Below are 16,663 nucleotides of genomic sequence, written 5' to 3'. Positions count from 1 at the left end.
ATATAGTTAACGGCAGAGAGAATGTGACCACTTATCTCCGAGGAATTCAGAGATTCCTACAGAAAGATGTGCTCGCTTTGCCACGTCTCTAAATAATATCAGTGACACTGCATCAGAAGAATTAATCTTGTGTCCACTGCCTCATTTCGTTTTAGCCACAGAGATCAGTGTTTATATTAAAAGGAAAATAACAGGCAGAACCCTCAGTGACATAAATGGACCAGACATTACACTGAAGTAGTTCAAGCAAGGCAAGCAAATGCCTTATTAGGGGATATTATGCATTTTCAGTGTGGAAAGGGCCAGAGATGGCTGCAAAATAAAAGGTGAGAAATCGGTTTTAAAAATCTGATACAGCTTTACCCAATTACATCATTTTTCACAGATGTTGATTCCCACAAGAAATTTGATTTTCTTTAAAGATTTCCACCCGTGACTTTCTATATGTCATAATATAACCGCTAGCTTCAAAGGCAAACTGCATGTTCCATCCTCTCTTATATCAAGCTCCCACATCTTGCTTGTGTAAGTTGTTTTTTCACATAGAGAAGACAAGGTAGAGATTATCTTAAATGGGGTATGAAGGGAGGAGAAGATTGTAAACAGGAAAAAAATTGAGAAAAAGTACGTGCTTCAGTACTAATAACACATTCTTGGACATGCATTTGAAGCACAGCTTTGTGAAATGCACCAGGGAGCAGAGGAAGCATTTTCCCCACTGTCCTTTGTCACATTTTAATAACAACTTCCTTGAAAAGGGAGAGAATTACAAAATTCTCAGCTGCATCAGAAACAGGGGGCTCACCTAGTTCAGTGTTATTTAGGGTAACAACAGTGCATGCAGGCAAAAAAAGGATCTCTAGCAAGTTTCAGTAGGTCACAAACCCGGGCAGCTGAGAGGAATGTCACAGTGTATTTGTCCTGCAGTGCAGGCAGAGGTGGGGATAATAACTCTACTCTAATACTCTTTAATTACGTTAAAGACCATAAGGCCCGAGGTACTGGGGTGAAATGGGAATGAGAGCAGTGAGCAGCAGATTCAGTCATGTTCCAAAAACTGTATCCAAAAGGAAATGCAGGAGTTTCCTAAAAGATGGCAAAACATGAGCTTTGGGCTCAGCAGGAAAGTCATATTCTTGTGTGGTTACATAGTGCACGCAACCTAAAACATCTCCCCACTAACCTTCCAATATTATCACCACTCTCTCAGCAGGAATTACCTCCCTAGAGTTATGCACCCTTGTAGAAGTAGCAAAACATGGCTTAGATACAGGTGATGCAATTCTTATTCCTTCAACAGGGAAGAGTAACCTGGTAGAGAGAAGACAAAGGCTTTGTACCTCTAATTGTCCCTGTCACCCAGCCCTTCCCTCCCTACTTATGTCCACTGGACCTGTCCTCACATCCATGACTTCCCCCCCGCCCCCATCAACCACATCTGAAATCTGTCCATGAGGACAGACAGAGGTCTACACCTCACAGCATACTTAAAACAACTTCATCTGGGTGTCCTGCAGCCCGAGGAGGGATCTGCATGAGGACCTCATGTACCAGTTCTGTAGCATGTATTCAAGCTGATACAGTTTTTAGCATTATTTTTCTTCCTGACCTACACTCATGCCCCAGCTGCAATCAAGGTCTCACTACAGTAGGGGCAGCCCAAATCACCTGCAACCTCTGCAGGCAAGGCAGAGAAAGGGAAAAACAAGAATTGAGTGAAGAAATTAATTAAATCAACTTATCTGGGTAGTCAAAGAAGTCAGGCCAGGATTATTTCCTGCTTAATTCCTTCATCACAAAGAATGTCCTTGCAAAATATTAATTTTAAAATACATTTCAGTCCCTCCCATTTCAGTCAGCCTCTCTAGACTGTTGCAAACATGGAAATGTACCACCTTGTGCCAAACTAATGGCATCAAAGTGAGGAATGTCAGATCTCCACTGTATTTCCCAATGTACAGATGCATGTCCTGTTCCACTCCCCCAAGCTGCTGTTGTGGCTGGTAAAGTACAAAAAAACTAGACTGCTACAAACATTATTTGAGATGAAACATTCCTCAATCATCCAGGTCAGACACTCATCTGCATGTCTCCCACCGAAGACTCGATAAAGAAGTGAGAATCTGTCTCCCAGATTCTGTACTTTGTATTTGTAAGGAGCTTTTGCAAGCCCCAGATGTCAGATAAATAGAAACAATTAACAGTTGACTTGTTGGTCAAAAACAATTCATGACTCATTGTTCATGGTCAAAACCCTTGGCTGTGCAACAGGTGGGAATACTTCCTACTCACTTTGAACAGTGCCAGTGATCTTGCAACCATTTTTTCTGACATCAGAAGTACATTCCCAAAAATACATTTTGGGAGACTTCCAACCTACCTGACAAAGGGAAACAGTCTGGCAAGCTGCTCTATACTTTGCTTAATAGGGATCCAGGCTGTGAGGTCACTCTACTTCTAACCAAGAAACTGTGGGGAAAAAAATTCAGCCTTGTAGGAGATCTCTTTGGTGCCAGAACTATACAGAGGACAAACTGTGACACCTTCTTCTTTCAGTGCCAATGGAAGAGCACGTTCTAACATGGATGTTTCCAAGTCACCCAACTTTGATATCTCATTTTGCTGGCCCTTGCACTGCTCTACAGAGAAGATAGGGCTTAGTTTGCTTGATTCTCCACTGAAAAAATATTTGGGCTTCCAGTGGGGTTTGTACACAAGTGCAGAGATCTCTACCACCTCCTATTTTCTATCAAAGCTATAGTGGATGTCTGGAGATACCACTGTCCTTGACCAGGGGACTAAAGTGTAGCTAAATAAGAAAGCAGGGACTTGAGGAATAACACATCTGAAGATACCCCGATACAAATGTATTTTTGCAGCCCTATGTAAAGAACATCTACTACTAGTGATGATACAAAACAGAGACGATATTATTTTGTTTTCCTTTAAGTTTTGCACACTTGCTATTTTTTCACACCTGTACGATCATGCTTCTCTCTCTGAAAAAAAAAAAAAAAAAGAACTAATAAAACATTGTCAGTTTAGATTTTATCCCCTTTTTATTCCCAATCCTCGGGAATGAAGAGGCAAAGCAAGTTCTACCCCTGGTCTGGCAGACCACTTAGTTTTGTACTGCTGCCCTGAACTGCAGCTGAAGATCCAAAGTGTTGCACCCAATTTGCAGGAGTTTGTTGGAGCTGATCCTCAAAGCAAATACTTTTGAGTGAAGTGCAAGTTGAGACATGGTGTTGAACAACAAGATGATTAGATCCGGGGAGGAAGACTTAAGGAGGTTCTCCTTATCAGACCCTCCTAGCATGCAATGTAAATAAGTGCCTCACCTGGATTTGTTCAACTAGTTAGCTATGCTTAGCTAAACTAAGATATATCATGGCCCCCAAATTAGGATCTTTTGATAAGGTGATTACAATGAACAAGTTAATGATTTTTTACAAGCCATTATGAAAATGTTCTGAGATAGCCTCAAGATAAACAAGGATTCCAGTTGGCAAAACCATCAAAGCTACAATGGAGCAAGATTTAGAAAGGCACTGCAGAGCATGGGAAAAAAAACCCTAGGGCTTCTTAGCTTTCCTTGGTTTAAATACTAATGTTGGACAGGATATTTCAGGAGGGGAGAGAGAAGTGAGAAATACAAAACCTAGATCCTTCTCTGGACTTCCAGGATCTGTTGAAAATTGTCACTTCTCCCTGGTGTGAGGAAGAGGACGAGCTTTATAAATTGAGACCTGCATCTCCTCTAAAAGCACAGGAGTGCTCCGTTCTAGACTATTCACTTGAGTCAACCTGGTTTTCTTAAACAGCAGCACCAACAGGAGCTTGCCTAAGCCTCATAGCACTGCTGAAATCCTATTAGCAAGGAAAGATCCAAATGGAACCTTTTATTGTCATCTCCTAGAAATGGCAAGGTATTGTTTATGTTCCTTTGTGTCACGTGTAACAGTTGCACAATGCTAATCCTGTAGTGAGTAGTAGACCTATGCAGTGTTTTATGGTTAGGCTGGGAGAGCCAAGAAAAGCAACGTGAAGTTTATCATACAGCTTTATCAAAGTAACACAGAGATGCCATCTTTTACTGAGACCAAATATTTGATGAAAACATTGTGATTCAATTATATCAGCTAATTTTTTAACTAGCAACTAGTGAATTACTGTAACAGCCCTAGTGCAGTTCAAGGTCAACTAAAACAGAGTTTTGAGTCACTTCCCACATTTACCAGACTGAATAAAAGCAGCTAATCAGATAACTCAATGACAAGATCACAGGCCTTTTCTAACAAGCATTTTTGTACTCCTTCCAATTTTGTCCTTTATGTAAGGCACCACTCCTTCCAATTTTGTCCTTTATGTAAGGAAACAAATTAAACTGAAGCTTCAAAAGTCACTAAATCATGACTTGACTGTCTTTTTAAAAAAAAAAAACAACAAACAAAAACACCCACCCAAAAAACTCTTTGAATCTCACTAGTTGATGCCCACGTACTATTTCTATCTGGGAGAAATTACACGTGCACTTTGCTAAACAGGAACTACTGGCATATAAACAACACTGCAGAGAAATGGTGATTCTTTGCCCAAAGGGATGTCACCTATCATCCTGAGCCATTCCAATAGGGAAGACTGGTTGGCCCATTAAGAAACAATGGGGGTGTGACACCTCATATTTGAGCTTCGCTGCATTGCTGCAATGCAACGTGCCCAGTTCAAGCACCAAGAGGCAGAACAAGAGGTTGCTCCTGGTCATTTCTGAGTGGGAGGAAGTCTGGATCCATCCAGCATGGAGTCTGGCCCAGGCTTCTTGTTCTTTCAACACAGCCGTCTGGCCTCTGCAGATCTCTGCTGGTTTAAGTAGTCTAGTGTGGAAAAGCAAGCAGCCAGTACCCCCCCATGTGCTGTACTGTCACCCTCGTGCTTAGGAGTAAGCAGAAGGTCTGCAAAAACAAATGGAGCAAGTATCTGCCCCTTCCTTTCAACTAGCAACTCATTCTTGAAAAGTCTGACACCCAGAAAAAATGCTGACTGTATATATCTGAAGCCAAGTCAGAGACAAGAGTCTAAGCCTGCACAAAAATTCTCTAACAGATCAGAAGTGTAGAAGAGGAGGGGAATCCACCTTTCAGTGTCTGTTTGGTAATTCGCTAAATCAAAAAGATAGTGCTGTTAATTTTCATATCCTGCAGATGCAGGTCTGCTTTCCAAAGAAGGGGCTAGATCCTCAGCTGAGAAGTCACATAGATAAGAACATTTTCCCTTTCTTTCCCTTTCCCCTGGGGAATTTGCAAGGATTTTGATCCTCCCACCAAATATATTTTTTCAGTGCATTGGCTGTTTCCCCACTGTCATCCGAGCATAGTTTCTGCACTTTCAGGCTCCTCAGAGAAGCAAAGACCTAGGGAGCATGTTTGTGTTGCTGTGTACTGAATCATTGTGGCGAGGCTCCTACTCTTACCCTGATAGTAGCATAAGGTTGGTACTGCGGTTTGGAGGGAAGCGAAGGCTGTACTGTGAGGCCACAAAGCAACTGCTCCTGTTTATCCATATTTAAGATGTATTTTAAAGACTTAGGTGGGGTTTATACATTGCCACTGATTTTGTTCTAACGATGAGCAGGAAAGACTGTCATTCAGACTCAGTAACAGCCACCATCAGAAGGGAAAAATCAAGTCCCATCAATCAGAAAAGGGCAAGAACTACCTTTAAGAGAGATGTAATATACTTACTTGAGATGGTAGAAGATCTGACATTTATTCGCAGGGGCCCTGTGTATTTTTTCAGGCCCCTCCGTAAGATCCTTTCAACTCTTTCTCGCAGTGCTTCTCTAGAATCCGTGGAGGAGAACCAGAATGTGAGCAAAGCCTCTGCCATCACACCATCAGCATCTGGGCTACAAACCAATGAAACAGTCTGGTTACCTTCAGCCCATTTCTGCATTTCTTAGTTTTTATCTTGGCTCCTCTAGCAATGGCAATGTAACATAAAAGATCAGATACATTTTTGAACATTTTGTACATTTTTGAGAGAAGGAATTGCCAAAAGAAATCCAAGCAAATGCTGAATGGTCAAACGCATCTTAGGCTAGAAGGCAGCATGATGCTTTCTGTGAACAAATGGCCAGACCAATGTTATAATGGAGTCTAAAAAGTAGTCACTGACTATGTGCTTGGGACACAAGAGCAGGAGGGAATGAACTGATTTGATTGCAATGAAAAGCACATTGCTGCTGGATACACAGCACTTCAGAAACATCAGGTAGATGGTTAATGGTATCTAGACAGACCTTTCCAGGGCCCTGTACATACAGAGAATAAAAATTTCCAATCATCATCAAAAAGGTACTTGAGCAAAAGGAAGAGACCACACAACCCAATTCCACCACTGCAACCTCTTAGGAGAATGTGACTAATAACCTCACGTTATGCAACAATAAAGGAAACTCAGCAGCATATCCACAATCTACTTACCACAGTCCAAGAGATGGACCACAAAAGGGGCCTTTAACATCTCACTGAAAAGTACAAGTGGCACCCACACTGGGACACACATTTCCACAGTTTTGATGTAGGATCAGAGGAAAGAAAAGAAAGACAAATCTTCTAACAGACTGAATTCACCTGGTAGTAGTATTTATCTTTCCTTAAATCATCAGATACTGCAAGAGACTGAATGCTAGACTACAAACACCAAAGTGTCTAATCTGGCATAGTAAATCTTGCTCTGTGCTTGCAGATGGCTTACCCTTGGTCATTACACAGTGAAGATAAGAGCATGCACCGAGAACCTTCTCTCCTGTGCCACCTCCTACCTGAGCCAAGAAGCAATGACACAACCCACAACAGGTGGAATCAAGGTTACTTCATACAGGGGGCGAGCTAAAAGCAAGTTGCTCTGTCTTAGGCATCATTCAGATAGGAAAGGAAAAGAGAAGATCTTCCAGTTATATCTTGCTATCTTGGAAATTTGTAATTATATAAAGGAAAAATAAGAAAATTAAAAATAGAAGGCAAGTAGCTTATACAGAATTCATGCAATCAGGCTATGATCTTCAAAAGGAACACACACCAAAATGAAACAGACATTCCTGCTATTGCCAGTGAAGGGCAAATAAAAGGCCGTGTATTATGAGCACACCAAGGCATGCTGAGTTTCACAGCTGAGCAGAAAGACACATTCCTTGCCTCACGGATCTCATAATTGAGACTGAGTAGCTATACGTGAACTTTCCAACAGGCTGGTTTTTCCCCTTTGTGCCAACTTCAGCGTGATTGGCACTCGTTTATTTTCCAGATATTATCTGGTCCAACTGTGGGTGTTGCTCTGCATTTCTGAGGTGTTCCCTCACCTTTCCCCCCACTCCTCTTCCTGTGCTGTGCCACACTGGAATTACCGTATCAACTCTTGCAAGCACACCACACCTCTCGAAACCCTCAGCTAAGTACAGGCTGCCTTGAATCACTCACTACATAGCAAAGGTCCAGAGCCAAAGACACCTAGTCAAGATTTGTTTTGTCTTTCTCAGTGAGCAGCAGGCATTATTACTAATGCATTGTTTATACTGAGCCAAAAAATACGCACTGTACTTTCCAAGCAAATTCACAACAATGACCCTGCTTAAAAGAGCTTGCAGTCTGAGCACTTGAAGAGGCATAAAGCTTGTATATTTGAAAAAGCAAACAAGCTTTGGCACATACAAGTCTTGCATCCAACACAGCAAACATCACAGCAAATACCTCAGTCTGTTCTTGGGAACAAGAAGTAATGAAAAATATTACTTCTCCCTACAGATTGGCCTCTCAGATCCTTAAATCACCTTGTCTATACATAAAATACTCTAGTCAGTATCAAAAAATATTCCTAAAGCTACATTCAAATAATGACTTGTGTGATTTGCTTAACTGGGGATTAAGCTAAGGTAAAGCAGGAGGCAGAATGTCACAAACTGTAGAAGATCAAGGAGAAATACATTCACAAGAATAATATCTTGAGGCTGCTATCATTAGTCTTGCAGCTTTAGCACATGATTATTAAGACATTCAAGGTTTACTCGCAAAGCGAGGGGCACCGTCACTCAGGAACAAGACCTTAGTATTACAACAGACAGTTCTATAAAAAGGTCATTTTCAGCACTCAACAGTGGTGAAAAAAATCAAATCAAACATTAGGTATTATTGGCAAATGAACAGAGAATAAAAGAGAAAAAAACCCACATTGCTCAATGATAATCCCAACCACAGGTCTGACCCCTGCATCTCAAAAAGCAGAGACAGCAGACCTGAAAGAGATATGGAGCAGGGTGACAAGGAACAGTTCCTGCAAAGAATGGCTGAGCAGGCTGGGATTTTTAACTGAAAAAAAGAGTAGAGCTCATGGGGTAGAGGAGAGAAAAGGGATATGATGGGAGTGTCCGATACCACTAATTGCATGGAGAGGAGGGATAGAGATCAACTTTTCATCACCTCTTCCAGCACAAGAACTAGGGGCCATTGAATGATCCAAAGAAGGTGGCTCTTCACAAGTAACTCCTTACTAAATGATTGAGGTGCACGAATCAAGAGGCCAGGGGAGACTGGACAAGTCCTTAGAAAATAACTCCACCAGGGGCTGCTAAACAAACCACAACCACTTCAGGAAACCCCAAGTGGTAAATAGCTGGAGGTAGGGAGCATACGAAGAAGCAGTTGTCATATGTGTCCGTCGTGCTGCCACTGTTCCCTAGGCACCTACTTATGCCCGTTCTTAGAGATGCAACAATGAGAAGTGGGACCTTCTGAACCAGCACAGCTGTGGTTGGGTTTTACTTGACAAGCCCAGCACAGTAGCAATACTAGAAGTAAAATGACATCTGCATTATAGTGAAGGAAATAGTTTTGAAAATACTTTTTATTTTTAGATAGCTCAAGATATATCTGCTTAATTAGCTAAAGCTTGCTCAAGATCTGAACACAAACTTGTATAGAATTTGGACTGACTGAAGTTTATCTTCTGCATCAAGATCCAAAGGAGGGCATGGTTCAGAATAAGATTACGCTCAACTGGGGATTATGCTCCGGTCTTACATAAAATACATTTTACTCAGTCAGATCAAATGGCTCTCTAGCTGGGCTTGGTGTACATTTCATTTTATCTCAGATGCGTGCATTTATTATAATCTCACATACCTCACTCTGATTAAGCGTGAACGGATGTATTTTTTCCTTAAAATGGAATTGTAAAATGTCTTGTCGATCTGTTGAAAAAAGAAAAATATAAGATAACAACAAAAAAGGGGGAAACGGACATGTTGCTGGAAGGAGCATTCAAAAAACAGCATTCAGTTACAAACTCACAGCCTACAGAGCCAAGAAACGTAATCCAGCCCAGCCTCTAGATAATATTTGCCAGACTTTTCCTAACCGTTTCCCATTTGGCCTAAGGCACATCATAAAAAGTTAACTCGTTTTTCTAAATATCCTATGACTACATCAGTGTGCCACTATAGTTCTGTCCCATCCACTCTGCAATCTCCCAAAGCACAGGCTCCTAAAGATGGCCTACAGAAAGGATACAGCATGCTGTGCTCTGCACTGCACCGAGCCTCTCTTGTAGGGGTCCTTTCTGATACAGCACTTATCCTTGGTTCTGTAGAAATTTATAGCAAAACTACCAGTGATCTCAAATTATAGCCCCCAAACACCCTTGCGATTTGCCACGTGCTAGGGGAATTGTCAAGCAATTCTCATCACAAATCGGAAATCTAGGACTCATAAGGAATCAATCCCCAAATGACATCTTTGCTGGTGCCTGCTTAACCACATCCTGCTTTAGGCTGAATGTCGTCTCAAGATTACATGATCAGTCTGAGACAGGGCAGTGTGACATAACATGGCATGAAATTCTGCCAGGAATGGCTCAGGATCACCGAAGTATTGAGAAATAGCAAAGTCACTAGTGAGTTATGTAGTTCTTCCTATCAGCAAGACCCAGTAAATCGAACGTATCCTGTAAACATCAAATGCATTACAGGAAAAACTATGTAGAAGTGCTTTGCAAAATCATGCAAGTTGTCTTTTTTGTAGTTTTTAGCCCATAAAGGCCGTCTGATTTAGCCAAGTCTCCAGATTTTCTGTTTTCCAAAGGAAAGAAAAAAGTAATGGTTCTCAAACTTCTAGTATGCTGAAGTCTTTCAGATCCAGAAACAAGCATGTAAGCATGAAATCCAGGGATGATTCCTCCCAAAGAACACAAAGCCCCTCTTTCCAGCCTTGGCTGTCATAGGATGAAGCCTCATGTCATTACATAGTGATACTGAAGCAGAATAATTTCAAGATGAAAACTGCACATTTTATTATTTTAAGGTGATTTTAAGCATACATTAGTAAGGAAAAAAAGAAAAGTTCTTAATGGCCATGCATTGAGCTGATCTTTTGTCTTGCTGTTACTGGCAGTTATCTGGAATTACTTAGGCATTTGGAACAGACAAAATTCTATGGAAAAAAATATATCAACTGCGACAAGCTACTGTATATATGCAGAATGAGCTTTATCCAGTCACTTTGCAGATTGCCAGCTCCTACCACTGCATTTTATGAGGCATACAGTTAGAAATCAAGACTAAAGTGTTTTGTTTCCTATAACTGCAGCCTGTTCCCCCCCCCTCCCCCCCCAGTTATTGGAAGTATTTGCCCTCAGAGAAAAAGTTTTGGGTTTTTTTTGGTTTTTTTTTTTAAACGACAATGTTTGCTTATCATTTCTGTCACAATGTTAACTGCTTCACTGATGATTGTGTAAGCAGAAGTATGTAGTTAAGCAGCACTGCCAGCTTTGTGGCACAAAATGGCATGTACTATCTTTGGCTGCACTGCCTCCGAGAACTTTTGAGATCTTTGGGACAGGGACTTCTTTGCAGAGTGTTTTGCAAACAGAAGAGCGCCTTGAACTGGGCTGAGGTATGCCTCAAGCTTCTACATTGCTAAAGAGTAAAGCGAAAGCAGGCTGACTTTAAGCTTGGGACTGAAGAGGGCAAGAATTCACAGTCCCTTGCAAGGGAGGGTTAAGTCAATATGACATTCCTGAATCCTTTATCTCCTCCTGGCAATTGTGTTTTCAAGCTATCTGTACTGTCTCATCTCAGAGATTGCAAGTGTTTTTGCTACACTTTCCACCTGCATTTCTGCAGCAGATACAGGGATCCTTACTTCTGTCACCCTTCTCTTGTGAATCTGCTACAGCCTGAGCAGCCCATGTGATTGTGTTTTTTGTACTCCCGACATGTTCAGCTTTCTCCTTTTCTCCTCTCCTCACCCGGGACCACTTCCTAGATGTTCTATACAGTCTGATCACGTGCTGCAGCAAAGATAAAAATTTCCAGTGGCATCTGACAAAACACAATTACACAGAGTGCTTTTTACAAAAAGAACCTAAGGAGTCCAAATGCAACTGAACTATCAGCAACAGACATTGTTTTCAGAAAATTCAATCCAAAAGGGATGTTAGTTATTTTTAGGGAGAGAACAGTAAGCATATGATTTAAAATGATACCAAAATTACTGGATTTGTATTACTTCCGTTCTCTGTCACAATTTCTTATCTGAATGAGAAAGTGGCCACTTTTCTTTTCCTGTTACATAGTGTCACTAACTTTCCCCTCCTTAAGAGATGCCTTAATACTACATCACCAATAGATAAAAAAAAACAGCTGGAGAATGATTTTGTTTCCAGTGATCCTTGCAGGGCCTTTAACACCTTCGATCTTGACCTGGTATTTTTTACTTTTGTAATCTGCTGTATCTTATCAGGAAAAACATGCTGGCCAAACCTCTGCACTGTGGCCCCTATCTCTCACCTGCTGATGAATTCATTTGACAGATATGAATCTGTCCCAAATCTCCTCTTTCCTTCAACGATGATTTTGGTAACCTGAATTATTAACAGTAATCTTTATATTCATACAGAGTTTATGCAAGAGGAAAAGATGTAGCAAGATTCCTTCAGATAATAACTTTCAAAGATTAATGTTCTGTCTCATGTTTTTACTGTTCATCTTCCGGTAAAGCCTTTCACACCCATATCAAACAGTAAACATTTCTCTCCAGCCTGCTTATAGCTTTCTTTTCAGCTTGAGTCACAACCCTGGAAGCAAAAGCAGCTAGAACTTTGTCCAGTAATTAGGTGGGACCTGGTCCTGCTTGGGAGAACCATCTACATTCATTTTAAGCATTTTGCTTTTGTTACAGCCACTTAAAAGTGACACCGTCATGACCAGATCCCTTAAATTCACCACTGATTAAGTGCATCTCACTTGTTTTCCTGGCCCTTGTCTAGCAACTGTTCAATGGTGACAGTTGCTGCTGCAGGCAAGGTCTATAAGCGTTCTTAACCAAGTGCCTAGTCCTGCTCCTTTCAAGTGAGCAGCATTTTCCTGACAGCCTTTATTTTAGCATTTGTCCAAACAAGGTTTTCTTTAGTTAATGTTTGCTGGCTAGTTTAGCTTAATGCCATCGGGCATTTCCTCAATTTAATTTCATATCTTCTATCCTTTTTACAAAACTTGTCTCCATGCAGCATAATTTTCTAAGATAAACTGGACTTCACTCCTGCATGCTGGTCTGTTTATGCCAATACAATAACTAATAGTGGCTAGTACCAAAGATGCAATAAGAGGGCAGAACATTCCCACCTACACAAACCCAGCCACAAAGGAAATTCTTCCTTGTTCCTTGCAGCCAGAAGTTGCTTTACACCTTGATGAACAAGACTTGTTTTCCTATCCCATCTTGAATAACTCCAGATCTCATTATCTTCTTTTTCTCGTGTCACACCATGGCCAACCTTCTGAGGCCTGTGAGCAACCTACTAAAATCTTCATGATTTCAGAGTCACCCAATATGCCCTGCCTCCCTGGGACGCAAAAACCCCCAAGCTCTGGAAGTAGGTCACACACTACAGGGATCCCATCGCTCCAGTGTAGGACAGGACTGACGTGAGCTGGGCTTGCCCAGATGTGTAGCTGGGTCTGGAAGTGACCCAGCAAGGTTGGCTGTGTCAGTCCTTGCTTTCTCCCACCACACACTGCTCTGCCACTGCATGCAGGGTAACAGGATTTATCAAAAAGGTTATCTTAAAGCTAGTTTGACAGAACTTTCCTCTGGAATATTTGCTGAACCCACTGAATTACTTGTGTGGGATGTTCAAAAGCATTCAGTAAGTTTGGGAGCACAAATCCTCTTGTTGCTCAATACTATTGCTCTTTTGCCTGCTGCCAGTTTAGTCCTTCAACAGTTATCCTCACATGACATTCTTCCTCATGCCTCACTAGCTCTTTAGGATGTAAAGCCTATTATTAGTCATTTTTAAAGCTTTTTGACCATAAATATTAATTGGAACATACCACCTGGTGAAGTGACTCTCTGGTTTTGTGGCAATTATACAATATGAATTGCTACTAATCAGTTGTGTTAATTCTGTACCTAGCACCCAACTTAGTGGACAGTTTGCATCCAATTTACAGCTCAACCTGCTGAGACCCCCAGAGCTGACCATAATACAAATCCAGTACCAGCTCCCTTGAGAACCTGATATATCTCCTGCCCAGGTTTCAACTGAGGGGTTAGTTGGGAACCCTACCAGAGATTAGAGGAAGAGAGGGCAGGAGGAGAAAGACAGACAGGGACAGCAAAAACTGAACCTGGCACTGTCCCAAACCAGGATGTGGACATCACACTCGCCTTAGAAACAGAGATACCAATTACTCGCAGCAGCGACAGCCCTACAGCCACAGTGCTTGCCCAAGGCAAAGAAAATGAATCTGAAGGAGAGCAAGTGTAATGATCCACAGGCCTCCAGCAAACCAGAAGATCAGAAACTTTCCCCTCAGAAACGACACATACACAAAGACAGCATGTGTCACAGCGGGCAAGAGCAGTGTGATCCCATACACCTGCAAATGGTATCACAAACTCTTCACAGAGTTTCAGTTAACTGGACTGCTAAAGCTGGGAGGTGAGTAAGCACTATTGACTTTGCACTAAAATAAGGAGCATAGCTGGATGATTCTTGGAGGCGTCAGCTGCAAGAGAAATAACTGACCTTGTACAGTAGTTCCTAAAAAGATTGGTCTTTCGGATAAAAGAAATTAAGAGAACTAATACATGGGATAACGCCAGGATTTAAAGTACCGTGCTTATGCCTAGTGCAACCAATTTCAAAGGCATGTAATGGCATGAGAGTTTCATCATAGTCATGTAATAGCGACAGCTAGAATTAAGGTCACCTAAGTATTCCCGTTCCTACTCCCTGCTTTCAATTGTCCATAATTAGCTTCCTAAAACTTTCACACTGCCATTGAAATTTTGTCTGCTTAGGGAGGAGATTTTCCAACTTTTGGAGAGAAAAAAATCAAGTTTGGAGAGAAAACCATCTAGGCCAATATCCAGAGAGAGGCATTTGTGTAGGGTTTTTTTTTCCCAAAAAAAAAGGTATGCTTTTCCCAGGAAAATGACTCTGCGCACTCTGGTTTTTTAAGCAATACTTAGAGGTAAGGAGCTGAAATACAGGAGCGAATAGCTCTTCGGAAAAGAATAGTTTTATGAAATCTAAGGAAGATCAATAGTGATGTAGTCAGGTTACAAGTGCCCAAATACCATCAACCACGCAAGCTCAGTACCGAATTTGGATTCTCTCTTTTGACAACACCATGTTCTAAACAACCACTCTCTTGACCAGCCAGATTTTGATCTCAGTGACACCAGTTCACATCTTGAATCACTTCATTGATTTAATTACCTGTAAACAATGAAGTAATTCTGGATTGTGGGTCTATAATTAAGATAAGATTCTACCCTTAATCACACACACTATCTATAATTGCCCTTTATTTAATTTTGAATTCCTTTTTCCAGCTCAGGTTCACATCCATTTTCCTTGTGCACATTTTACAGCTTTTCTTGCCACACACTGGATCTGAATTAGAGTTATATTTTGGGGGTGGTGGTGATGTGGTGGTGGTGGTGTCTTATGATTTTTCTGGCTTTGTACATACTTACTAGACCTTCTACCTTGAACCAAGAAAAAAATGAAAAAGAAAAATCAGCTTGTATGCCTATTACTTGAGAAAACTACATTGTATTAATAAGTCAAAGAATCAATGAAGTTGAAGGATCGTTGAATTTAAGTTCGAGAAAAAGTTGGATATTAGGCACATGGTTGATAACCAACCATTTCATCCTGGAAATTCATGCTATTTAGGTAGAGCACACTGACGGTTTGAGATCTTACAGGTGAGGAAAAACACTAAGCTACAGCTTCATGCACTACACTGCATCAACTCACACCAGCATTTAAAAGTACCTTGTATTTTCCTCAATGTTTTTTTAGTCACCTGTGCTACTGTGATCTGTGGAAACAGGAAAAACTGGAAACAAAAGTTAAAGCAAGAAAGCATCTCAGTTTTTAAAATCAATGCAGTATATGCCTATGCCAGTGGTCTTTTTCTTCTTTTATTTCAATAGGAATTTTTGAAAAAAGCATCACAAGTGAGATGCAAGTGCTTTCTGTGAGTTATTTCCTTTCTCAGTGTACAGCATTTCACCTATACCTTTAAGGCCACACCTGTATATATACATACTGACAGTCGAGTATGCTGTCAACCTCTAATTCCAAATCTAAATAAACAAGTCACCACACTGTCATCTTGGCCACTGTTACATTGCCACGTTTCCCAGTTGGCTGAATTACCGTGGAAAGATGCTTTCTGCTTTGTTTCTAGCCCCAGTCACCCATAGAGGGCATCCTTATTGTACCATGCTAGTCCAAGGACAATGCTTCCTATTTGCAAGAACTAGTCCCTTAAAATAAAGCTTTTAAAGCAGAAGTTGCAAATGCCCTAAATTTATTTTAGGATTTTTTTTCCTCAAAATGCTCCTTAATCTTAAAGATCTTTTTTATATAGATAAAAGATTTTTTTTTTTCCATTTTACAACATTATTTTGCAGAACAAGAAAAAAGGGAAAGCATTATTAAAAAGTATCTAAAAAGCTTCATTTAAAAAGCTTCATTTTTCTGGCTTTTGTACTATAGATGCACTTCTAAATAAAATTGCCTTCAGCGAAGAACAAGAACAACTTTCAATAAAAGTTTCTTTATTTGCACCTCATATCAGTACTAAGCAGGTACTTGAGGGAGCACATACAGAGCCTAGGAATGCTTGGGTTTAAATAAGGACTTAGGTTTTAAATTTTGGGATCCATATCTGAAAACAGTACCAAATCTTTTTTGAAACTTATTACAACCAGGAACATTCTTACTCAGTTTGGTCTGGGTGCTGCAAGACTCTGAAAAGTCCTTGGAAAGATTTGGCTGCTGCAGCTACCATAAATTGGACAGATCACAGAGAAATTATCTTCAATTTTCTTTTGTTTCAGGGGCTGAGAGGGGAAAAGAAGTGTTTTATGGGGGGTGGGGGGGGAACAGCACACATACAGCAAATGAAGCTACATTATACTTGTAGATAATTGTACTTTTCAACTTGCTGTAAAAAAAAAAAAAGAGAGTCACATTAGACTCCCTTGAACTTCAGCACACTCCCTTTTCTTGGGGCAGGTTCAGTTATCACCTCTAAATTAGTCCTCACAGTCTGGTCTCCCAGAGCAAATAGTGTTTAGGAGTGTTT

The 16,663-nt window shown here is 40.8% G+C and overlaps 1 protein-coding gene across 1 annotated transcript in view; it reads right to left on the bottom strand.

The window, feature by feature from the left end:
• LOC103894299 (transmembrane protease serine 11E-like) overlaps positions 1-16,663 on the bottom strand; it is a 42,968-nt gene that overhangs the window by 10,717 nt on the left and 15,588 nt on the right. The window contains exons 4-5 of the mRNA XM_019470565.1: positions 9,177-9,244; positions 5,742-5,905 (exon numbers count right to left, since the gene is read on the bottom strand). Coding sequence (XP_019326110.1) covers positions 5,742-5,905; positions 9,177-9,244 — 232 coding nt within the window. The remainder of the gene's footprint in view (positions 1-5,741; positions 5,906-9,176; positions 9,245-16,663) is intronic.

Source organism: Aptenodytes forsteri, unplaced genomic scaffold, assembly GCF_000699145.1.
Source record: "Aptenodytes forsteri isolate BGI_AS27 unplaced genomic scaffold, ASM69914v1 Scaffold93, whole genome shotgun sequence".
In the NCBI taxonomy this organism is placed as follows: Eukaryota; Metazoa; Chordata; class Aves; order Sphenisciformes; family Spheniscidae; genus Aptenodytes; species Aptenodytes forsteri.
This window is presented reverse-complemented; position numbering and strand designations above follow the sequence as displayed.